General features: G+C 52.6%; 7 protein-coding genes across 7 annotated transcripts; 6 read left to right on the forward strand and 1 right to left on the reverse strand.

Moving 5' to 3' along the window:
* Nucleotides 1–1,706: 1,706 nt before the first annotated feature.
* PV08_06941 (uncharacterized protein) lies at nucleotides 1,707–2,870 on the forward strand (the record flags this gene model as incomplete). Its single annotated transcript, XM_016381274.1, has 3 exons — nucleotides 1,707–2,093; nucleotides 2,153–2,377; nucleotides 2,439–2,870. 3 exons carry the CDS (start codon nucleotides 1,707–1,709, stop codon nucleotides 2,868–2,870), a joined length of 1,044 nt encoding a protein of 347 aa, XP_016234376.1.
* A 1,145-nt stretch (nucleotides 2,871–4,015) lies between these two features.
* PV08_06942 (glycerol kinase) lies at nucleotides 4,016–5,932 on the forward strand (the record flags this gene model as incomplete). The annotated part of the gene is made up of 4 exons (XM_016381275.1): nucleotides 4,016–4,018; nucleotides 4,097–4,224; nucleotides 4,321–5,491; nucleotides 5,642–5,932. 4 exons carry the CDS (start codon nucleotides 4,016–4,018, stop codon nucleotides 5,930–5,932), a joined length of 1,593 nt encoding a protein of 530 aa, XP_016234377.1.
* Nucleotides 5,933–6,465: 533 nt separating this feature from the next.
* Nucleotides 6,466–8,053, reverse strand: PV08_06943 (uncharacterized protein; the record flags this gene model as incomplete). Its single annotated transcript, XM_016381276.1, has 2 exons — nucleotides 6,466–7,873; nucleotides 8,010–8,053. 2 exons carry the CDS (start codon nucleotides 8,051–8,053, stop codon nucleotides 6,466–6,468), a joined length of 1,452 nt encoding a protein of 483 aa, XP_016234378.1.
* Nucleotides 8,054–9,646: 1,593 nt separating this feature from the next.
* On the forward strand, nucleotides 9,647–10,927 carry PV08_06944 (uncharacterized protein; the record flags this gene model as incomplete). The annotated part of the gene is made up of 1 exon (XM_016381277.1): nucleotides 9,647–10,927. One exon carries the CDS (start codon nucleotides 9,647–9,649, stop codon nucleotides 10,925–10,927), a length of 1,281 nt encoding a protein of 426 aa, XP_016234379.1.
* A 523-nt stretch (nucleotides 10,928–11,450) lies between these two features.
* Nucleotides 11,451–13,935, forward strand: PV08_06945 (uncharacterized protein; the record flags this gene model as incomplete). The annotated part of the gene is made up of 5 exons (XM_016381278.1): nucleotides 11,451–11,604; nucleotides 11,681–12,386; nucleotides 12,439–13,062; nucleotides 13,106–13,487; nucleotides 13,573–13,935. 5 exons carry the CDS (start codon nucleotides 11,451–11,453, stop codon nucleotides 13,933–13,935), a joined length of 2,229 nt encoding a protein of 742 aa, XP_016234380.1.
* Nucleotides 13,936–15,075: 1,140 nt separating this feature from the next.
* PV08_06946 (uncharacterized protein) lies at nucleotides 15,076–19,274 on the forward strand (the record flags this gene model as incomplete). Its single annotated transcript, XM_016381279.1, has 2 exons — nucleotides 15,076–15,547; nucleotides 15,604–19,274. The coding sequence occupies 2 exons, from the start codon at nucleotides 15,076–15,078 to the stop codon at nucleotides 19,272–19,274; spliced, it is 4,143 nt and encodes a 1,380-aa protein (XP_016234381.1).
* Nucleotides 19,275–20,174: 900 nt separating this feature from the next.
* PV08_06947 (uncharacterized protein) lies at nucleotides 20,175–21,901 on the forward strand (the record flags this gene model as incomplete). Its single annotated transcript, XM_016381280.1, has 3 exons — nucleotides 20,175–20,268; nucleotides 20,318–21,519; nucleotides 21,593–21,901. 3 exons carry the CDS (start codon nucleotides 20,175–20,177, stop codon nucleotides 21,899–21,901), a joined length of 1,605 nt encoding a protein of 534 aa, XP_016234382.1.
* Nucleotides 21,902–23,761: the final 1,860 nt, after the last annotated feature.

Raw genomic sequence — 23,761 nt, forward strand, 5'->3', positions numbered from 1 at the left:
CTTATATAGAAGGAATTCTAAATTAAACCCTTTAGATTCATAGAGAGTTTTAAGTCGATCCTATATTTCTATGGCTATTATAAGGCCCTTCACTTATAGAAGGGGCTTATCATCAAGTGCCAAGCGAATTAGGGCTAACGCCCTTATAGAGTTTAAGTGTCTAGTCCTTAAATATTGATTATAGAACTCAGGGTCGTTAAAATCTTCGAGGGATCTTGGGGAATATAGTGCTTTCTCGTAGCCCTTATCAATAATATAGGCTTTCATTCTTAGGGCCCAGAACTCCCAGTTCTGAGAGCCCTTTAGACGTTAAACCCTGAAAGGATTAGATTCGTTCGCCATGATGTAGTGATTTTGTCGGAAATCTCGGATTCCTTAGGCCAGAAGTCTTCGTTATCACGTGACTAACTATACCCCTTTAGGTAATAGTTAATAACTCTTGTTGATTCTTTAATATAAAGGTTTCGTTGCTTTTAGAGCCAACCCGGGCTCATAACCTGTTAAGAGGATTAGGTTATAGTGAGGAATGATGAAGATAATGGCAGGGAATAGCGTGAATTGCCTTATATACAAGGATAACTATGAACGAGTGTTGTGAGTGAAGCTTGAAGGACTTCATCTCGAGGTGGGTTGAGCCCTCCTTAAATAGCTAACGAGTGACGAAGAAACCAAGCATTATGAGTTATATCCTTCACTCGTGAGTCATAACCTTTACTCGTGAGTCATAGCCTTCACTCGTGAGTCATGATCTTAACTTAGCTGGCTGAGTGAGGCTGTGGTTAACCAGTTGGAGTTCTGGGCGAGGCTGTGGACTTTGATAGTCACGAGGCTTAGTCTCCTGGGTCCCTGGGGTTGGTTCCTTGCCTCGCTAACTATAGTGAGGATTCACATATAGTCAACAGTCAACATTTTCTATATAAGTTAAATATTGTTATTCCAGTGTTATAGATTATCCTGCTTGTTATCGAGAACTTCCGGCGTCTCGCTAATCTATGAAGCCTATAAAGCTTAGCGATATAATGCCACTCGTTCTTTCGAGGATAGATTCCGTGGAAGTCGAGATATAACGCAGAAGGAGGGAAGAGAGCACAACAATGCTAGTGTTATAGGACCAGGTCAGCGACCTGGGGAGAGGGTGGCATGGCCGCGGAGGCGAACTGGGAGCTGTGCGGTATAAGGCCATCGTGAGAGAGGCACTCGAATCCGATTTCGCAGCACAAGGGCGCTGGGCAGGAGTTATCTAACGCTCTGGGGTGAGGTAGGTGAGGATAGGGTGAGCGACGCGCGAGGCCTCACCTCGAAGCACCCACGTGACTAATTTTGAAGCGGCGTGCTGCAGAATCCGCTTTCGCCGATGTTGCCAACGCAAGGGACAATTCTAATAGCAGTTCGACCAAACCTTGGCACCTGACGACAGAACGTATCAAGATTGAGCGTATTGTAATGCGCGGGAGAGTCCCGCCGCATGAGGCCATAATTACCGTGTAATGACATGCCATCACCTGATAAACTTCTTGCCGGAGCTTGGGCTTTAGCGCAATGAATTGAGCTTCTCGTCGACCCGGATCACTTTCAATATTCTCACAGTCCAGCGACCACGACACACTCTCCACTCCTTCACCAACTGGCACTGCAGCTGCACATCAGCTGGCTCTGGTCGGCTCGAGACTTTTGACACGTTTCCCAGGAACCTCTCTCCCGCCATCATGTCAGCTACCATGTTCCGCACGACGGCCGTCCGATCGATCCCGCGTTCCTTCCAAGCTCCAGCACCACGAGCGAATGTCTACAATAACATCCTCAGGGCTTCTCTGAGAACCTCTGCTCGACCTGCCAAGTCCGCTCGCGTTCTGTCTCTGACGGTCGCCCGGCCATTCCACACATCCCTTGTCAAATATGAAATGAAAGGCGCAGACAAGGCCGCGGCCTGGGGATCTTCAGCAAAGCAATTCGAGGAGAACCTGGGCAAGGAAGTGTTGAAGCCTACGCCACAAGCTGTCAGCGCCTCCTCCTCAACCCGAGCTGTTGCCAGCGAGACGACGGCAGACCATGACGACGACGTAGACATGATGGAGGGCATCCGAGCCGATTTTGTGGGTTGAACCCAATGGGATCTCCTTCCTAGGTACATCGTCGGACTGACGTGAAATAGAAAACCATCAAGGAGACCTTCAGCTTGGAAGAGGTTCCACGTCAAGCTCTCTATGTCGGTATGGCGGGTGTTTTGCCTTATCTCGCGACGTCTCTCTCTACGGTGTATTTGTCCTTCGACATCCAGTACGCGGCAACTCACGGTCAGGGCTTCCTCCTGTCTGGCGAGACCGCCGAAACTCTTTTGCACATTATTGAGCCCATCCAGCTCGGCTATGGTGCTTCGGTAAGCAAGCCGTCGTTTTACTACGTCAGCTCTGTTGTAACACATTACTGATTTCCTCCAGATCATCTCTTTCCTCGGTGCCATTCACTGGGGTCTTGAATGGGCAGGCTTCGGTGGCTACAAGGGATATCCTCGTTACTCGATGGGTATTGTTGCTACCGCTGTGGCATGGCCGACTCTACTCCTCCCCGCCGAGGTCGGTCTGATTGCCCAGTTCTTGGCCTTCACCTTCTTGTACTACAACGATGCTCGAGCAGCCCACAACGGCTGGGCTCCCAAGTGGTATGGAACGTACAGATTTGTACTGACCTTTGTTGTCGGTGCAAGTATCGTTGCGTCGCTCATTGGCCGTGGTCAAATCGCTGACCTGGTCACTCGACCACCTGGACCAGCTGATCGGATGAGGGAGCTCCGACAGAAGCAGCTCGCAGAGCTCGGCCCTGAGCCCGAGGGTGATGAGGAAGAGGAAGGTGAGGATGAAGATGAAGAATAGAGAAAAAGACAGAGCGCAACAGGCTGTCAGAGAGCGACGACAACTCAACCAGAAATGCTGATGGGGAAAGCCCTCAAGATAAGTCAATTTTACCGTATGTACATACTGCGTATCCAGGCAGGAAATCGAGATCTTCCTTTTGTGTGATATAGCTGTCTGTACCTTGCTTGAGTTTTCTGGTATCTCTGCCCCGTCCGTTCACTTGTGGACTGCCGTCACCCACTCCTTCTCATTCAGTGGGCGTTTCTTTCGAACAGTTCTCGCCTCGGCCAAGTTGCAGCTGAGCGACTGCCGTGTCACATATTGTATACAGGCAGAGGTAGGTAGGCACCTTAGGTGAGTAGTTGCACGTGTCTCCTTCTGAGTGCGGAGGTATTTATTGTAGGTAGCTTTATCTTTATCGGCTGGGATTTTGAGTTGGGCTTGTCGCTCGGGGCACAAACCCCGAGAAGCAGCGCCCAAGAGACGGGGATTCTTGGTACTCCGTGAGGGCCGACTGACTAGTTAGTTAGATGGGGAGGGAGGGCTCGCTAGGCTCGGTGTGCGGGTCATTCTGTGGTGGGCGACAGCCTACAGACTACAGTACTATTGTTCGTACAGTACTCCTTACTCCTACAGTACGGGTACTGTACAATAACCTGCGACCAGTAGCGAGTAACAATGGTGCTTCACCAACCAGTTAAAAGTGACTAGCGGATGCTCTCCGCTCTCGGGAATCTGTGGGAAAAGATTGACATCATACCTCGTAGCGCGGCATTGAAATTGCCCATGTTCAATGCATATCCCCCCGCGCGCCCGCTGCGTCCCTTGTCCAAGTAATTGTGAATCTCCTGGCATATCAGATCGCGCTCGTATGCATGTCCTGTAATGCGCTGTGTGGACATCCCACATCTCCAGCTGATCGGGCAAACCCAAAGACAGAGAGCCAGAGAGGTCCAGTTTTTTATATTGTACTGAGGAGCCGCCCACATGCCCACGGGCCTCGTCTGCTCTAACTATCTACTACTTTCTCTCACCAGAAGGACTCGTACTTACAATATTACTTTCACTTGTCGTGGCGTCCTCCTGAAGCCCAAAGATCTCCATATAAACCAACCTCTACCTGTGTCGAAACCCTTGCCCAAACAAAGAGCGCTGTGAACCTCATGGTACGTAACTGCTATAACATAGCATGGCACAGTCGTAGCTATGGTGATTCTTCTCCTGTACTCTGACGTAAACCTCAGGCAGGGAAATCCTTTGTTGGTGCCATCGACAATGGCACCACCAGTACCCGTTTCCTCATCTTCGACCAGGCCGGCAACCCTGTCGCTGAACATCAAGCTGAGTTCAAGCAAATATACCCTCACTCTGGGTCAGTCTTCCAAGTTCATTCCCACTCCAATTCTTCTTTTGGGGTCGACCGCGTGCGCATGCACCTTCACATACCTTCGTCCTGACTTTGCCCTAGCTGGCACGAACACGACCCCCTCGAGCTCGTCTCCTCAACTAGCGAATGTATAGACAAGGCGTGTGAAAAGTTCGTGGCAAAAGGGCACTCCCTATCGGACATCAAAGCTGTAGGAATAACCAACCAGCGAGAGACCACCTGCGTCTGGGACGTAAAGACCGGTGAACCCTTGTACAACAGTATAGTCTGGACCGACACGCGCACACATCGCATCGTCCACGAACTCAAAGCGCGCGAGGGTGCAGACGAATTACAGCCTCTCTGTGGCCTGCCGTTGTCCACATACCCGTCCTCGACGAAGCTCCTGTGGATGCTCCGCCATGTCGACAAGGTCAAGCAAGCCTACGACGCGGGTCGCCTCGCATTCGGCACCGTCGATTCGTGGCTCGTGTACAAGCTCAACGGCGGAGTGGACGCCAACGTCTTCGTCACCGATGCCACCAACGCAAGCCGGACAATGTGGATGAACATTCACAAACTCGAATACGACGACAAGCTCATCTCGTTTTTCGGACTTGACACCAAGACCCCGAAGCTGCATCTACCGAAGATCGTGCCCTCGTCGAGTCCCGACGCCTACGGGGCACTCGCGAGCACCAAGCTCAAGGGGACAAAAATTGCAGGCTGTCTAGGTGATCAGTCTGCGGCGCTCGTCGGCCAGAATGGCTTCGTCCCCGGCCGTGCAAAGAACACTTACGGAACAGGGTGCTTCCTGCTGTACAATGTCGGCGAGAAGCCAGTGATCAGCACACACGGGCTCCTAGCCACGGTCGCATATGATTTCTCACCGCAGGGGATAAAGCCTGTGTATGCTCTGGAAGGATCCATTGCCGTCGCAGGTAGCAGTGTACAGTTTCTGCGCGACAACCTGGGCTTCTTCCCCTCGGCGCCCAAGGTCAGTGAAGTTGCGCAGACCGTCGACGACAATGGCGGCGTGGTATTCGTCACGGCGTTCAGTGGACTCTTCGCGCCTTACTGGTACGACGATGTCAAGGGGACGCTCTGGGGCCTCACGGCCTACACGCAAAAGGGTCATATTGCGAGAGCGACGCTGGAGGCGACATGCTTCCAGACAAAGGCCATCTTGGACGCCATGGAAAAGGACGCCGGCGTCAAGTTGCAAGAGCTTGCCGTTGACGGAGGGATGAGCAATTCGGATTTGTGCATGCAGGTGAGTTACTGGCCTTAGACCTATGTTTTGTACTTGCCCTCGGCTGCTCTTACCTGCCCTTCCCGTTCCCGTTAGCTTGCTTATCGCCATGGTCTGTAACAGCGGTTGGAATTGGAGAGCTAACGATAACCCAACGTTCTTGTCTTGCAGACTCAGTCCGACATTATTCAGATACCCGTAGACCGACCGAAGATGCGCGAGACCACGGCACTCGGCGCCGCCATCGCAGCAGGCTTCGCTGTCGGCGTGTGGAAGAACTTTGACGAGCTGAAGGAGGTGAATTCAGAAGGCCGCTTCTTCTTCAAGCCCAAAATCAGCCAGGCGGCAAGTGACAAGATGTATAGGCGGTGGACCAAGGCCGTCGAGATGAGTAAAGGTTGGGAAGACGACGATGACGACGAGGAAGGAGAGCAAGAAGAGGATAAACAGTCTAAGCTCTAGACTCTGTTCTATTCTGTTCCCTCGCATATAGGCTGGGCTGGGCTGGGAGTGACATCACAGTCAGTGTGTCAACGTGGCCATGGAGAAGGCTCATTCGTTACACTTTGGAAGGGGTTCCAAAGTGTAGCCATTGTAATATCTCAACACCACCTACCGTAGGTAGGACCTACCGTTGATGCACGTTACGTTGAAAATACCTTCCGTCTCGCGTCGCCTTCGAGGTCGGATCCAAGTTAGCCCTTGGCTGCCAGGTTGTGTGGGAAAGGAGGAAGAGGAAAAAGGAGAAGCCACCGGCTATCTGGAGGAAGAAGTCTCCCCGGCAGAAATGTCTTGGAATCATCACACCGATTCATCCTCCTCCGAGTATGGAAGACAGGGCGACGACGACCTCATGAGGAACGAGAGTATTGTGCTTGGGCAGACGCTGAGTCTTTGCACATGTAAAAATATACATAAATAACTCACCGGAGAATTGAGTCGTTGAAAATCAATCTCTGGGGGTTTCTACCTACCCCCTAAGGCCAGGTAGATATCTACGATGCATGTCCATTACCGACAGCCGTCCCAGCACCAGCACCAGCACCAGCACCAGCACCAGCACCAGCACCAGCACCAGCACCAGCACCAGCACCTGTGCCCTCTTGACTCCTTGTCTTTTCCGACTCATAATCCTCGATCCTGGCCTCCCAGTCCTGTCGCAATGTCTCCATCTTCTCCCACACCTCTGCACCTTGAGCCTTAAAATTTGCAACGTCCTCTTCCGTGGCATCTACCGCGCCACTCTTCCTGCCTAGGCTTCCACCCCACCACGTATTCTTGAAGGGCTTGCCCGTGCCATTGATGCCCCAGCCCTCTACGTCCGTGACGCGAATCGACGATCGGCCAAACCTGTCGACCGCAGAGCCCCATTTACAAGGCCCGCCGCGGTCGCCGGTCGCTTCCACGGCCTTTGTGTCGATTTCGGCTTGGGACGCGAGGATGAGCCACGTCACGGACGCGGCGCCCAGGTAGCTCGTCACGTTTGCCCAGGGCGACCCGCACCACCGCGCCAGGTAGATTCCAAGGCGATAGCATTCGTGGATGATCCAGTAGAGGCTTATGATTGTCGTCGTGCAGATTCCAGGGTGCGCGAGGAGGAAAGTTGGTTCGGACTGTTGTGGGGAAGACAGCCTCCGAGGTAGCGAGAACGACTCCGACGGCATGATGTACTCCTCGACCGACGTCGTCCTGGCAGGTGGCGCCGCCGCCGCCGTCAGGGCCAGGAGATCAGTCAATCGCTTCGTGTGTTCGTAGGCTGCGTCCGTCGCGAGGCCTTGATGGTCGGCTGGGTTGTAATGGTGCGCCATGGCTTCGACGGACGACGTCCAAATGATCTTCCCGGGTGACTCAGAGGGGCATGCTCGGAGCAAAGGCATCAGCCAGTGGACCAGCATGTAGTGTCCGAAGGTGTTTGCGCAGAAGACTTCCCCAAGAACCGGTTCTTCTCTGGTCCCCTGGCCCCGAGATGGAGGCGGAAACTGTGGTTTCGTGACGAGACCGACGAGACCCAGCTTGAACGTCGGCCAGGTAGTAGCTTGTCTTATGCCCGTCAGGACGGTCCATGTTGCCAGGGGCCAGTTCAGGCCGGACCAGCCTCCTATTCCTGCGTTGAGAACGATCGCGTCGAGGTGTGGGATGTGAGAGGAGAGCAGTTTCCGGCTCAGAGCTCGCACAGAGAGGAGGGAAGTCAACTCGACGTTCTCCGGTTGGAAGGTGAGGCTGCGGTCGTCGGCGGTGTGCTTGTAGGATTCATGGTGCGAGAGGTGTTTCTGGAGCGTCGCGAGGGTTTCGTCGCCTTTGCGTTGGCTGCGCGTCGTGAAGATGATGGTCAGTCGTCCATGGGTGTGTGGTGACGTTAGAAACTCGTCGACGAGGCGACAACAGATTCCTAGGCCTAGACCACTGTTGCACACATGTTAGTATCGCGGATGCATGTCATCCCATGCGCAAATGACGGTGTGCCATGGGACTAGTTGTTCGGGAGAACCTTGCGTGCCAGCTGGGGCAAAAAAGGGTCGGGCTTTGCGTGCGATCGTACCTGTTGGCTCCGGTCACCAAGACGTATCTTGTAGATGCACTCATTTGCTGATGCTCACTATACGTACGACCGTTGAGCGCCGGTGGTGGTGGTGGTTGTGGTGGCCGCTACATAGTTGTGGCTTGTTGAACATTTTGAGTGGAAGCATGTGGCTTTGCTCGCGTAGTGGCGCGATTCGGATCCTCATTGAAAGTACCTTACATTACAGTGCATTGGTCCGGGATCAATCACGGCACGATCGGACGATCTCAGAGCTGTACAGTACAGTACGAATATCAAATACCACCCATGCTGAGTCTCAACCACAGTTGCACACACAGATTGACGTGCTACGGAACCCAAAAGTTGATTCACCCAAGCAGAGAATCCACGGCACGAGTACGGAAGACTACAAAGTCTACGTTGGTCGCGGTGGCCACGTACCTGACAGTACAAGCTCGGTACCTTACATAGACGCAGGGCGAGACGAAATGCCCAGTGAACAACCAGAACTCGGTACGCTGGCAAGGGGGAATTTCTGACCCTATACATACCCCCGGACTAAATCGATGTTGGCCGACGAAAACAGTGAATTCTGGCCAGATCAGGCATGTCAGCTACTGCTTATGGCAAGATGACGTCGCTCGCTAACTTAATACCGGCATCGTCGGTTTTCTAGATCGCAACTAACATACCTAGCGAGGTCACTAGCTGGCCCGGTGTTCGTTGGCTGCCTGGTCATTTGAACATCCCTAGGCACGAAGAGCAGCAAACCAAGAGTTGGGACTCACTATCCTACCACTCGAAGAAAACCCAGGATTCTCTGCTGGCCAGTCAACCCGGGGCGACCAGTGGCAGCAATCGGTATGTTGCTTGTCACAATGCCGCGGCGTTCAGTTTTGCTCCCAAGCGAGGCGGCCAGTCCAGCAATCCCTCGCTCGCCCACCCGTCCAACAAGATGAGAAGCCCAGAGCTCGCAGAGCATAACTATCTCAAAGGACGAAATGCCATTTCTACTTCATCTGGGCGGTGCGAGTCCGGGGGCTTACGTGTGCCTTTCGAAGGGAGCGCATTCCGGTCGGGCTTGGCTTGATTGTGGTGCCATTGTCGAGGTCATCCACGATTTCATTGTCCCAGCAGGTTGCTATGGGGGCTGAAGGGATGTTTTGAAATCTTTGTTTGGTCACCCTCGACCGGAACCGGAATGGGTCACTCGCTCCCACGCATCAACTTCCTCAATGCCTCGTCTGTCGTCTTGCTATCACTGGCTCAACGACCAGTCCTTGCGACTCGAGGTCAATCCCTAGATGCGGCCACCGTATACGACATAACTCTTAGACCTCTGCCGAGTTTGCCAATCCCTCTCCTTTACGATGAAGTCGCTTATCGGGCTGTGTCCAATGCTTTTTGTGGGCCTCGTACGAGCAGTGTCTGTTGCAGACCTCCCGAGTTGCGCGGTAAGCAAATCTTCCTCAGGGATCATGGCTAAACGCGACTGACCCGTGAATAGCAACAGTGCCTGTCGAATTCCACGTCGATTCAGACCTCCTGCTCGGTGATAGATATCTCATGCCTTTGTTCGAGTTCGACTTACGTGACTTCTCTATCGTGCTGTTTGTACAGTAGTTGCAATCCAGATGAACAAGCCAGTTAGTACAATGGACATTCTAGCAAAAGTAAGACACGGGAATACTAAATGCGAGACAGTTGCCATCCAATTCAACAAGCAAGAATGCGCTGCCGTCAACCAAACGGCACCAGATTTCGTGGGCTGTTCGCCCGCCGGATTAAGCAGTGCTCTTGCGAGTATGAGCTTGACCCCAGTACCAACAGCCTCGTCCAGCTCGGCTTCATCATCGATAGCGACTTCTTCGTCTGTCAACCCAGGTTTGAGTACAATAACTGGTGATGTCGTGACGCAGACGTTCCCCTTGTCGACTGGAAAACCAATTACGGCGACCTTTGGTGGCCGGCCACTTCTGACAGGAAGCTGCGCGGTACCGTTTTTTGCCATGGCAACAGGTTTCGATGATAGTGTAACCGAGTTCCCTGAGATTGGATGCTCCGGAAGACGTCCTGAATGCTGTCCGTTCGACCAAGGTACCAACGCCGTGGTCACAAAGTGTCCGCAGGACTATTTCACCACGGCTAATGCCTGCTGTCCCCTGTGCGTATCTGAGAGTCCGGCGATGTCAGATTTGACTAACAGAATTAGGGGTTACCAGGTATACTATACGGCAATCGGAGGCCAAACGCCATGTTATTCTATTCCAAGCGCAACTCTCGTTCCAGTGTCCACGCCAACGGTATCGGATCTGACCATCATAACCGACCACGTCTTCTCAAATATGTACCATTTGGTGGCGGCAGCACCGGAAAAGCACAAGTTGCCGACTGGCGCCATTATTGGTATCTCTGTCAACGCATGTCTCTTTGTCCTCTGTCTCTGCGGTATTTGGTTTTGCATTCGACGGGTGCGCCGAAATAGGGCTCTAAAAGCAGCTGCAGCCGGAACAACTACGTATCCCCCTGAGGAACCTGCCCTTCAGATGTCCAGAGCACCAACAACGCACGAGCTGGATAGTCCCGAAGCACAGCCAGGTGCGTCGGATGCACTCTCACGCTGGGGAAGCGTCCCAGCATCATCACCACCGGCGTATGATCAGGAGAAATCCAAGCTCAAGCCGAGGCCTCTCATTCCACAGGAACTTCCAGGAAGCATGTGGATGAATGAGCATCATCCGGCCTTCTCAGGCGAAGGTGAACATACCCCAATAGAAACAACGCCCTCGTCTCCACCAACAACCCCATGTCATAAAGCAACACCTGAGGGATCAAGATCCCCCGTCTTATCCTCTGTCACTTCGAGGTCAGGAAATGATAGTCCGGCCTTTGTGTCACCACTGGGATCTCCGAAGCCACCGAAAGCCTCACCTTGATTGAGATTGTTTGAGCTGTGTAAATATGGATGCCGGCCTTTGTCACTGCAAGTTTGAAAACACACGGGGAAGAAAGAACATGACACGGAAGGGGCGCATTTGAAGCTCATAGTCTTGGAAGATTCCAATAGGCGCACCAAGAGATAGAGAGTCTGGTTTTGGGTACTGGACCAAGTGGTGTAGCCAAATTCAAGCGATAACTAATCTAATCGAGCGCATCTGGTCAACTTTTGGATTCGTGGCAGTCGCACGTCTCTTCTAAAGTCGGCATACAGCGCATTGCTATGCTCTAGAACGGTCGTCAGCCAATTCATGTCTTTCATAGATAAGTCATTCGAAGTGTATCTCGTGAAGTGCGCCGGGCTTTAATTTGTCCGTACTCCGCAACCGCGCCGGAAAGATGAGCTGCACGTGCTTCGAATCTGCCAAGTCTTCACCTTTGCATGAAGATCCCGCCCTTCCTCGATACAATCGCCCTCATCATCTACAACCATATTTCTCATGCACCACGACGACTCTCGTGATGCCTGATGGACAGGTCTCTAAGCAAAAAGAGACGCTCAAGTATCGCAAAGGTTACCATAGAAGATCCCCACGTGCATGTGACGAATGCAGACTGAGGAAGATTAAATGTGATGGCTCTAAGCCTTGCAAACCATGCGCCGTGTCCCTGAGCAGTAAGTCGTGTCCTTCTGCTGGGAGACCGAGAGGAATTTGTCACTGCAGAGGATTAATCACACTGACTCTTACAAGCTTGCTCTTATGAGTCTGGAAAGAAGCCGCGACAGACACCAACCGAGCGCATTCGAGTTTTGGAAACACGACTGCGCAATGTTCGGGCATCTCTGGAGGCTCTCAAGTCCCAGAATTCACCGGGACACGTACCTGATGTGGAGCGGATTTTGAAGGCAGCCGACCTCTCGGGGCCGCCACCCTCAGATGACGAGTCGAGTTCCAACGAGACCGTGGATAAGTCATTGCGACTGAACAGCATGATGGGCCACTCAGGGAGAAGTTTCGCAAACGGGCCATGGCAGACGAGCTTCTACGGCTCTTACTCTGGATGTTCCTTTGTCTTACGCACACTTGAGCTCTTTCGAAAGGTAGCTGATGACAATGCGCATTCAGACGGCAGCCGCCAGGTCATCACTGATCTATACGAGGCCCCCTTACCACACATAGAGTCGTACACACCTGCTGAGTCGCGGACTCTGCCGACTCAGTCGGCAGCATTAGAGCTCCTAGGCGTGGTCTTTATGAGATATTCGATCTTGGTTCAGTTCATTCACGAGGCGAATTTTCGTGACATGGTCTATCGGTTTTACAATGAATCAGCAATTCAATTCAGGGCATCCGGCGAGACCTTCATGCCACTGTTTCACGCTGTATTGAGTCTAGGACTTCTCTATGACGTTCAATGTCGCAGACAGCATGGCTGCGAATATGCGGTATCTGAAGCGTAAGTCCCGCTGAAAAACTAGACAATTTAGCCTTGCTTACCAGTGCGTCAGGACCAAACATTTTCTACTTGCTCGAAAGGCGCTCGATATTAGCCAATGTGCAGACCTCATATCGCTACAGACCTTACTGTGCCTGACGATCTTCTTGATCTCAACATCGCGCATAACAGCTGCTCACGCTTATCTTGGTGTGGCCACTTCCGCCGCCACAAGACTAGGTCTTCACAAGAAGGTTGAGGAAGGAGTGCCCCTGGCTGCGGCTCAGAGAGATACGCGGACCCGGGTGTTTCTCAGTCTACTCCAACTTGACCTTTATGTGAGCTTGGTGCTCGACATTCCCGGATTCATTAATCTGGATCACATCGATTCAGACATCATGAACAAGCTTCAGCCCAGCACGACCGGAAAACTACCCTACCCTTTTGACATCACTGCCGAGAGCCGAGCTCAGTTCTCAGCATCAGCAAAGCATCTTGAGCTGCTGGTATTGGCAGCGACAGGGGTCCATGACCTGTTCTACAAACACGATGAACAGCCTGAAAATACCACTGATGAGTCAGACTTCAGGAGTGTGGACGTCAAGACGCTGAAAGATGTTGAACAGAGATTTCGTTCGTGGACTAATGGGCTTTCCGGGCTGCCTGCTTTCCCAGAAGATCCCGAGACTTCTGCCAGGTACATCTGCCCATACTCAATTTTGCCCCGCTGACCTTGGTAGTATGAAGTTTGAACTCGAGATGACTTTTTATCTAAGCCAGATGGTACTGTATCAACCATTCTTACACTATCTCATCCCAATGGCCAGGGGTTTGCCTACAACAAAAACACAGTCTGAGCACGCCCTGGCTTGCATGAAAATTGCAGGCATAACTATTAGTCGATCAGATGTCATGTACCAACGAGGTCTCCTATGCCCTGCCTCGTGGAACAGCATCTATACACTTTTTCTTGCAGTGTCATGTCTGCTGTTTCTTATTGCCACGCATCCCGGAACCTCTAGACCCAGCAACGCCTGGAAGAAGGGCGAACGTGGTATCATGCTACTGGCTGCGATGCGTTGCGTGAACAACGGCGCAGTGAAGTGCCTGCTCATAATAAAGGTAATTTGACGATCTTGTCCGAGACATCGTGACATACTCCTCTCTGTGTGACCCTCGTTCATCCGCTAACACCAACGGCTGGCAGATGCTAATTCAGCAGCTCTCGCATACTGTTCTCTTCGATGTCGACCACATCGTTGCCGCAACCGCCGGGATCTGCCCCTGCAGCGTCGCTGGCTCTCTCCCGCATGAGACAATGAGGCACAGTATCTCCAAGGACATGGTAGCTACCACGCCCCTGCATTCTGCAGGTTATCCCACACCAGATACCCCTCTAGAAGCACGCTCAGTCCAGTCCCCCTGGAACCTCGGACACGATCGTCTTACATCATTGATCACAGGCGGCCATGATACCTTTTATCGTGATGCCGATTCGATCTTGGCTGAAGCACAGGCTATGTCCATGGTGATGCCAATGGATAGTTTTGAAACTTTTGGAGGGAGTTAAACGTTGTTCAACGCCCTGCACGGTTAATTCTACCGCGTGTAAGTTGTATAGGCGTAGACTCTCCACAACGAGATTCTTGTTTGCCGAATATGCCTATACATGTTTGTAGATGTGTCTCGTCGGCGTAAGGCTGAGGCAACCGGTGCATGAGCTTCAAGCACGTTTGTGTAGCTTGATCATAATCTACATAAGGATGATCCTTGACGAGGCCGGAGACCGGAGACCGGAGTACGGAGTACGGAGCAGGGTTTTATGACAGATAGGGATGTCGGGGGTCGCAACGGACGTTGGAGGGAAAAGAGTATGTGTCAATCTATCATCAGACGATCACGAGCGTTGGCGCCGCGAATAGCACCAGCCACCGGATTTCCTTGCGATACGACTAAAGTTAGGTGCCTGTCTGTGTGAGTTAATTTACGAGGAGTGCCTTTTGTGCATGCCGCATGGCAGCGCATCGAGAGTCCTTATCAGGGCGCCAGGGAACTGCCTCCCTGGGTACGCCTAAACTTTCTGAGGGGAGTGGCCTGGTAGTATGCCTAGTGAGCCTAAACTAGAGGTCGGGAAGCCTAGTGAGCCAGCAGCCAGAAGAGGTCGAGGCCCGGGTCTCCGGCAACCTTACTTGTAGCCTGTAGGGCCAGGGCTCAGGGGCCAGGGGCCCACGGGCACTCGCTACTGGTGGACCGCTGGGCGGATGATGGGGCTCCCGGGACTGAGGCTACTAGGCTTGGAACCCCACGTGGTAGAGAGTTATGCAGGATGTCGCTTCCCCTTCCTCCCCCAATCATCGCTCCCCTGCCGCGTGTGTATCCCAACTTTTCCCTCCGGCTTATTTCCTGCATCGACTTGTACCCAGCCTCCGCTGCAAGGCAAGGCAAGGCTCACTAGGCTTATCATTTACTCTTTCGATCATCGTTCAAGCTCGTTACCCATCGTTCTGCAGCGTTCACTGCTTTGTTACTGTCCACGCTCCCCCCAACACAGTCTCATCGTCGCAGCAGGCCTGCCGAGTGAGATCACACCCAAGCCTGTCTAAAGTCGCATCGACTCCGACATTCAATTCCTCACAGCGAGAACCTCGCTGATCAGATACTCATGTCCGTCATGACCTGACCGCCTCTCTGTCGTCACGGCCCTCCTATCATGTCTCTGCGGACTTTGTTGTCGCGGCCTGTGACTGCTGCCCCCCATCGGAGACACAGCAGCATTATCGACGATGCTTCTCAAGAAGGAGGTCTGGTCGAGGGACGTATCCGTGCCGATTCGATGCAAAGACTGAGCCTGGGATTTACACGGTCTCACGAAGAGACACTCAATCCTTTCATGGCATACGAGCCGGATCCCACGTTATCGCGGAAAGAACCTGAACAACACAATGGCCTGTCCGCTGCGCCCTCTGCCCTCCCTAAAAGCGTAAGCACTCCGACCACCATGACATCGACGCTCAAAGACCAGTCTGAGCAAGAGCAAGGGGTGAAAATTGATCTGGAGGATCTTCCTTTGCCCAAGCCTCAACGATTGTCGGTCCTCGGTTTCAGACATGCTTCGGACCCCCAATTATTTACGAGGTTCAGAAAGGATGAGCACGGCGTTACACCATCGAATGAACCGGCTCGTAAGTATTGCCATTTTCTATGTACCACAATCAGTCATCTAACGTGTCCTCTGTAGCGCCGAAAATCATAACCACGGCGCCAACCACGCAAGAATTCGATGAACCTGCAAAACGGCCTAAAAGAAAACTGTTTCTCCGAGCCCCGAGTTCCTTTCGAAAGGGTATGGCTTCAAAACATGACGTTCAGGAATCCCTTCGTGAGGATGATCATGAAGATGGAGACAAAGTCCAATCGACATCTTCGAAAGCTGGGATGCTGCGGGAGAACACCTCCTTCGAACGGTTACCTCGGCGAAAAACTGACGTCAACCCTATGGCTCCTCCTCCCTACGGCGATGAAACCTCCTCATCGCTGGCGATACCGGTGACACGATTGTCTGACTCGTCCCGATCCGATGACAGTTCTGGCAGCCACCATGTTTACGCCAAAACCACAACTACCCACACCATCTCCACCACGACTACCTTTTTCAAACTGAAGAGACGGAAAAAGAACAAGGGGCACTTGTTCCCTCTGCCAGAAAGATTCACAGCCTCTGACTCGGGCCGAACAAGCGCCTCTTATGGCCGAGAGGATTCAACGAGCGAAAGGAAATCCTTGTCGCCGAGCAGGAAGTCGACTACTGCTGTGAGATTCGAGGCACAGTCCAGTAGACAGGATTCTGCCCACCAGTCGCCCACCCATTCAGCTGTTGCCTTCACAAATGCACCGTTTGGGTCACCAGGACCGGCCATTATACGACAAGATTCCGCAGCTTGGTCCACGCATTCCGGTCATTCCACTCCTTCAGTCACGTTGGGTCCACCGCGGACGAATGGAAGAGGTAGGTCCTCTACCATGACTTCACTCGGCCGATCAGCAGACAAATTCCTTGACACTGTTCCTCAGCCTGGATCGGCGCGGACGTCCACTTCTACGACTGGTAGAAGGAGCTTTGGGGATCTCTTGAATCTTCCGCATCGACTACGGCAGAACTCAGCTCCCCCTGTCCGAAATAGTGCAGGTAACAGCCCAGGGACGCCAGGTTCGAAGTCCAATTCGCTGCATATACCGCGAGAGGAACACGAGCGTGTCTATCCCAAACGTGAGGATGGCGACACACCGGCAAGCTATCTTGAAAAGCTGGAAGCTGCCGTTCCTAGAGGAGCAATGGCAACAGCCCTCTGCAAAGCCGCAGACGAGTTTTCAAGGACTTGTCTGCGAAAGTACATGCGTGGGTTCTCGTATTTTGGCGAGTCAATTGACATGGCTATAAGAAAGATGTTGATGGAGGTGGAACTCCCAAAGGAAACCCAGCAGATCGATCGGCTTCTGGCGGGCTTTGCCGACAGGTACTATGAATGCAATCCTGGTATTTTCGTCTCGACTGATGAAGCTGCCTTTATCGCTTTCTCAATCCTTCTTCTTCATTCTGACACCCACAACAAGAACAATAAGCGGAAGATGCAAAAGCAGGATTATGTAAAGAATACCCAGCAGGGCCCTGTGCAAATCTCCAGCGATATCCTGGATTGCTTCTACGACAATATTTGCTATACCCCCTTCATCCATTTTGAGGACGAAGTTGCCATCAATACCCATCGCCTGGCTACGGCTCCAAAGTTCAAGAAGACCTTGATCAAGACGAAAAGTACTGAGAGTCTCCGAGGCCCTGTGGATCCGTACACTCTCATTCTGGACAACAAGTTGGACTCACTACGACCGCCGCTCAAGGACGTGATGGACACCGAGGACTGTTACAGCTCCACTGGCACGGCCGGGGGTCCAGAGCACGTCGACGTCCACAAAGCATTCGTCAATTCAGCTGTTTTGCAGATTGTTTCTGCACGATCACGGCCTGATGCTTTCCTCTCTCAAGCTACTATCACCAATCCTGTTGATGCTCAGGTCGGGTTGGTCAGTTTCAAGGTTGCCAAGGTTGGACTCTTATGGCGTAAAGATGTCAAGAAGAAAAAGGCCAAGCGACCGTGGCAGGAATGGGGTGCGATATTGACCGACTCGAAGCTTTACTTCTTCAAAGACGTTGGCTGGGTCAAGAAGTTGATGGGACAATACGATGCACATGCGAAGACTGGGTCCAAGTCTGGCCCCCTAATTTTCAAACCACCTCTATCTTCCTTCGAGCCTGACGCGCTCATGTCCATGGATGATGCTGTTGCGTTGATAGATTCCAGTTACAAGAGACACAAGAACGCTTTCACCTTTATCAAGCACGGCGGCTTCGAAGAGGTGTTCCTCGCCAACAGCGAGGTGGAGATGCATGATTGGGTGGGCAAGTTGAATTACGCCGCCACGTTTCGCACAGCTGGTGTGAGGATGCGTGGGCCTGTGAGCACCAATTACGAGGGTCGGCATCTTCTTCGGAATGACTCGGACTTCTCATCTAAGAGCGGTGAAACCCGTCATAAGGATAAGAAGCAAGATGTCCAAGCAGCTGCGTGGGAAATCATGTTCTATCGGCGACAGCTTATCAACGAGAAGATAAGTGACTTTGACGAGAGGCTGGCCGCTGCCCAGAAGGAACTCGACAACCTCTTACGAAATGCCCGGCATTTGTTGATCCTGCTCCCCATTCAGCAAAAGACGCGCGAACAGCTTGTTCTCGCTGCCGGTCGCATGTCTGCAAAGTTGAAGTGGACCCGCGTCGAGGTATGGCGGACAAAGACACATCGAGACACCCTGTGGAAAGACCTGGAGCACGAGGGAGTAACAGCATTTCCGGCTCCAAGGACGCCATCGTCATTGACACCCCAAAGGGCGACACCAGCAAAGACCGGTCTGTCCAACCTTGGACGAAGTGCCACCGAGACAAGCCATCCAACGCTGTCTCCCATCAGTGCGACATCCTCTCGGCCGTCGAATCTGGCCGACCGCGTTAAGAATTCGGAAAATGGAAGCATTCATACGGCACCGAGCACGATCGACCTTACAACTGAGGCAAACCTTAATCCTTCTTCCACCGATCTTGGATTGACAAAGTCGGAAAGCACCCATGACTCGAAATCCCTAATTCACCAAATCTCCATTACCAGTTCTCATAGCCGTGACAAAGAGCAGTCGGCAAAGCGTACAGAAGACACGGAAGAGCAGGTACTTAGGGATGCAGGATTGGTTGGAGTTGAAGGAGCGGTGCTCCAAAACAAACGACCAGACACGAGCGAGTCTGAGCGTGATCGAGTGGGCACCATTACCGCGCCGGCAGAAGGAGCTAAGAACTCTGGCGTGCGTCGCAGTCTCCATCGAAGTTTGCGTGAAGCAGGCCACCTTAGAGAAGGGATACACCACCATTCTCCAAGCATACATCGTCATAAGAAGGGCAGGGATTCCGGTTCCAGCATTGCGCCTACTGACGATGGCACTCTGTCGCTGGGCAGCGAACCTGGAGAGTTGAAGCGCGGTGCTGGCAGTTTCATTTTGCACGGAAAGAAAGCTAGTGTCATCACCATGTCTTCGGAATGGCAGAGCATGTCGCGTGAAGACCGAATGAAATTGAGGACAGCTGGTCAAGAAACTGAGGGTGCAAAGGACAGTTATTTGGCTCCCGACAACGACGGCGATGATGCCATCGAAACCGCTAGCAGTCTCATGAGAGCCTTGGATGATCGCTATGGATCTCCAATCTCGAGTCGGAGACCTAGTATTGCCACCTCTACTGAACAGTTCGTCGATGCCGAGACAGGAGAAACAGGACACCAAGATCAGAGAGGGGCACGTGGTGAGGAATGACAAAAGCAAACACAAAGCAAAGTATCTCTATTTTGGGCGTGGTCTATCTTTTACTTCTTTCAGAAAGATTGAGCGTTACAGGTGCAAAAGTTCAGGGCAATGATAACAATGATGTTACGATTCGGCTAGACACGTTGACGACAAAGACAACCCGGGCAGACTTGCGGTATGTGTGCATGGAATCGGGTTCTGGGACCAGGGAGAGCATGAGCGCTGTATCTGTAGTGATGTATTCTTCGTCACAGCCAGACGATTTCAATTTCGTTTGGGAGTGCAGTACCAGGCTGATTCATGGCAACTACTGTCGTTGTATTGAAGGCTATTTACTCACTTGATTCGTGCCTAACGTACACAAAGCCTCAGGATCTCAGACCCCCGGCTCACTTAATTGTGCCATCGAGTTCTTGAGGCACTCTGACAACTCGTTAGAAGCCTTGGGTGATATCACACCTTGCCTATTCTGGCTAGTCCATTTCTCCCGCTTGGATCGGCGCGACGCGCCTAACTTCAAGTCCCCAGGGTACCTTACTGGGTGAATGGGGCCTCAAGGCGACTTGCAAGTTGCTCCTCTACAAATGCCATCGCTCTACTCAGAACAGCACCTTCAACTCTGTGGCCTCGACATTGTGCTTTCTGTACTACGACACCCGTGTGCGCCCCAGTCCGCACCGCTCGATTGTTTGGGTCCCAGCATTTGCGACGTCCAACCATGGGCTGCTCACCTCGAAGCCGTGCGAACACCGTACCCTCCATCAGTTGACCGGCTTCAACCTCTCGGCCGCTCAAGCGAATCAGGACAGGCAGCCGTCGACTAACCCGCCCTAATCTCCTTGCGGTTTCCTGCCCGACCCTATATATAAATATTTCGCAGTTCTCACATGTCGAAAATATCTGGTCACAATGACAACGAGGGCTGCACTACGAGAGACGCCTGGCCGTCGCAGAGGTCGCGACATACGTGGCAGGCAACAGGCCCAGCCCGATGATTCAAGCCGTAAGAGTTTCTGAAGCCATTTGACATAAATCGGTCTAAATGCCCACAGGAAAGAGACGCCGTCCTCTTCGAGACGGACACGAGGGCGCAGACACAATTGAGCCCGAGCACCGTCGAAAGAGCCGGAGAATACAAGAGAGATGTCAGTTCCTTGCTCTAGCCACTACACCAACGCCTCATGAGCACGTCGCTGATAGTGCTGCTGCTGCAGGCAAACCACCCCTGCAAGCGACAACCACAACGTGCTCACTGAAGAGACAAGCTGCGAAGCAACGACGAACTACGAGCGGGAGCTTACCAAGGCCATCACCACCACGCAGTGTACACATCGAAGGCCAACCTCACGACACGGAAGACCCAAGTAGCAGACCCATCCAACAGGCACAGACAAGTGCTGGAGACAAGGAGAACTTCATCCAGGAGTGGCTGGAGAGGTCTAGCTGGTCTCGAATCTCTGATTTATCCGCCAACATGCCTCACGAACCTGTTCCTGCTCTCCCCTCTCCGGGCAAAAGCCCTGAAAGCATGCTTTCCGCGTCCCGAAAGTCTGAGAAGTCCGTTGCAAGTGTCCCCGATGCGAATTATCGGCAGTCCTTGAAGTTCCGACGTATTTACATAGAGTCCGACGACCCTCCTGCGGAACTGATGCAACGAGCTAAAAGAATAATATCTCGTTCTCGAGCACCTCCGGAAATGGACGACGCCACAGTTCAAGATGTGCGAGCGAAGTCACGCAGGCTTGCGAGTGCGCCTGAAGAAACCATCACCCAGCAATTGGCTTCGGATTTAATCCCCTCGATGAACAGTTTGCCCGATGCAAGGTTATGCTCCAGCCGTAATCAATTGTGGTACAATTCTGTCCCTGTCCCACTTGACTCATCTCTCTTGACAAACCCACTACCTTTACCTAAGCCGAAACCTGATCTGGTCTTTGGATATTCCGAAACAGCATTCACTCGGAACCAACGCGCGACGATTGAACTCCTCATCGACGATCAATTCGGCCGAAGTTACGCCATTCCAGATGAAAACGTTCATTTCCCCTTTTTGGAAATCGAATTTAGATCACAGGCTAAGAACGGGACTCACTATGTGGCAACAAACCAGGCCGCTGGTGCAGGGGCTATCGCCCTACATGGCCGTATGGATCTGACACAGCGTAGCTCGAGGATACAAACCTTTGAATATAATGAGCCTCAATACTTCTCGGTTAGTATGGACCATCAGCTTGCGCAGATCAATGTACACTGGGTAAAGGCTCCCGGAGGAGAGGAAGACCAACACACCTTTCATGTGGAAGAACTGTTCTCAACATCTCTTAAAGGACCCACAAGGGATTCGAGCTCTTTCTCGGGCAATCAAGAACATTCTCGACGAGGCTACAGATTCGCGGCTGCGAACCCTTTGCTCCGCATTGGATGCGTATCGAGAAATTGTCGCACGCAAAAGGGATTTTGCCAACGCCAACTCTCAGAGGGCTCAGGGACAGCAGAAGACCCCTAGCGAGCCGCAAAGTGCACGACGTTCTGTTGAAATGCACCCTCCTGAGCTTCCCGCAAGTACCATTCGCCATGGCGAAGCAGCAAATGCTCAGGGTGCGCAACGACGACATCATTGCTCTGCTGAGCCGTGACCTGGATGGAGTTCACCCGAAGGTACAACACTGTGTTGTCTAAACTGACCGGCAGCCGCTCCGTCGACAAACGGGCGTGCAAGGAGGATGACGGACTGGAGCTGAGGTTCCACCATCAAGGAGAGACGTACGTCGTTTATGTGGACTTGATGGACTATGAGTTATGACTGAAATGAGCGATGAATCTGGTTGCGAGCGGCCCTTTTTCTTGCTGTTTGTTTTCTTTCAAGGGCCTTTTCTGGAAGCCTTTCATAACTTTCAGCGTTTGAGCGTTTGAGCGATCACAGGAAGACTTGCACCATGTTGATGGTCGGCGCCCCTGGGGATTCCGATATAGGTAGGCATTAGCGATGGAGCAAGGCATTTTAATCATACCATGACAGTCACGAACAATGTCTAGCTGAGTCCCTAGGCAGTAGTCGACGTCCTTCTGTGCACTCGACAGTATCACTCGCGAAAATCAAGGGTCCCATCCGTGGATCACTAGTCAGTCAGTGATCCAATCATTCAACATTCAATGAAAGCTTTTCAACTCGACTTCCCTTCCCTTCTCACAGCACTCGGTAAACGAACCACACCAACAGGCACGGTGAACGAATAGATCAGCCGAACTGGACAAAACCCGCTCTCTTCATCCTTCCATGTGGTACCAATCTTTGCGTGTATGTTGCTCTCGGCTCTCGCTCCTCCGCCGTGACAGCGAATGGGGTCGGCTCGGTGTGAGACCGGCCTCGCGGAACTCACGGACGCTTCCAACCCTGTCCATTGCTGTCGCTCCAGGGCACGACTGATCTGCAGGACGACAATCTGACGTGCCTCCCCGCGAGCCAGGCATGCGGTGTGGCCCGGAAACCAGCGCAGTCAGAGTCCCCGAGTCCAAACTGCAAGATCTGTGATGGCGCGGAGCGAGTCAATGACTCTCCTGATTCTCGGACCGTGTGCTCCAGACCTGGTGCCATTGTCCATGGGAGTGCCGTTGTCAATCTCTCGGCCATGGAATTTTCGGTGACCCGAGAGACAGCGTCGAGGCTCCGGTGTGTGAAGTCCTACTGGATCCAGAGTAGGATCGGAACACGCGGTAGCAAACGATCCCCCTGGGCGACGCTGCGCCGCCCCCATGCACAACGAAACCAGAAAGAGGCCGAGGAGGCAACAGTAAGTCGGATGTCGTGGGCAGGGTCATTTATCACGACCGGGGTGCGCAGCAGTGACCTTGATGGAATGGTGATTGACCAGTGCCTGGGGAACACGTCAGAAAACTAATCCAGCTTATAATCATGCAGCGTCCTCGCTTACCATGTCAGTGCATGCCCTTCAGGAAGTACCATTCATGCACTGCGTCTGGAACACGCATCTCGGCGAGAGTCAACGCCACGGTAGACTTTTGGCCGATGCTAGCATCTTCTTCCACCCTACCCACCCACTGGTCATGAAGTGGAGTGATGAGCGCGTGTGTACCTGGGACGATGAGCTGGATACATGCCCACTTCAGTGACAGCAGATGATGTCAAACAACCATTCATCCGCGCACGGTCTTCTCGTGCGGATGGCATCCAGCTCAGTTGTCGACGCTGAAGAAACTCCCAAAACCCTCCTCGTCACTTCTGAGGTACTGCGTTTCTTCAACTCTACGAGAAAGCCTCGAAGGTCCTTGGGAAGAAGGCCCTGCTGTTCGGACGCAATCATGAACCGCAAACCATGCAGATATGTACTCACGAGGATGTCGATGTCGACATGTTCCCATAATTTGTCCAATACTTCACATCGTCAATTCTGTCCACAGAGCGGACACTGATATGTGTGTGTTGCCAGGCATGAAAACAGGTGGGAAGGCCACGGTTTCTCCTGAGCGGTATGATG

Source organism: Exophiala spinifera (assembly GCF_000836115.1).
Source record: "Exophiala spinifera strain CBS 89968 unplaced genomic scaffold supercont1.5, whole genome shotgun sequence".
NCBI classification, from domain to species: domain Eukaryota; kingdom Fungi; phylum Ascomycota; class Eurotiomycetes; order Chaetothyriales; family Herpotrichiellaceae; genus Exophiala; species Exophiala spinifera.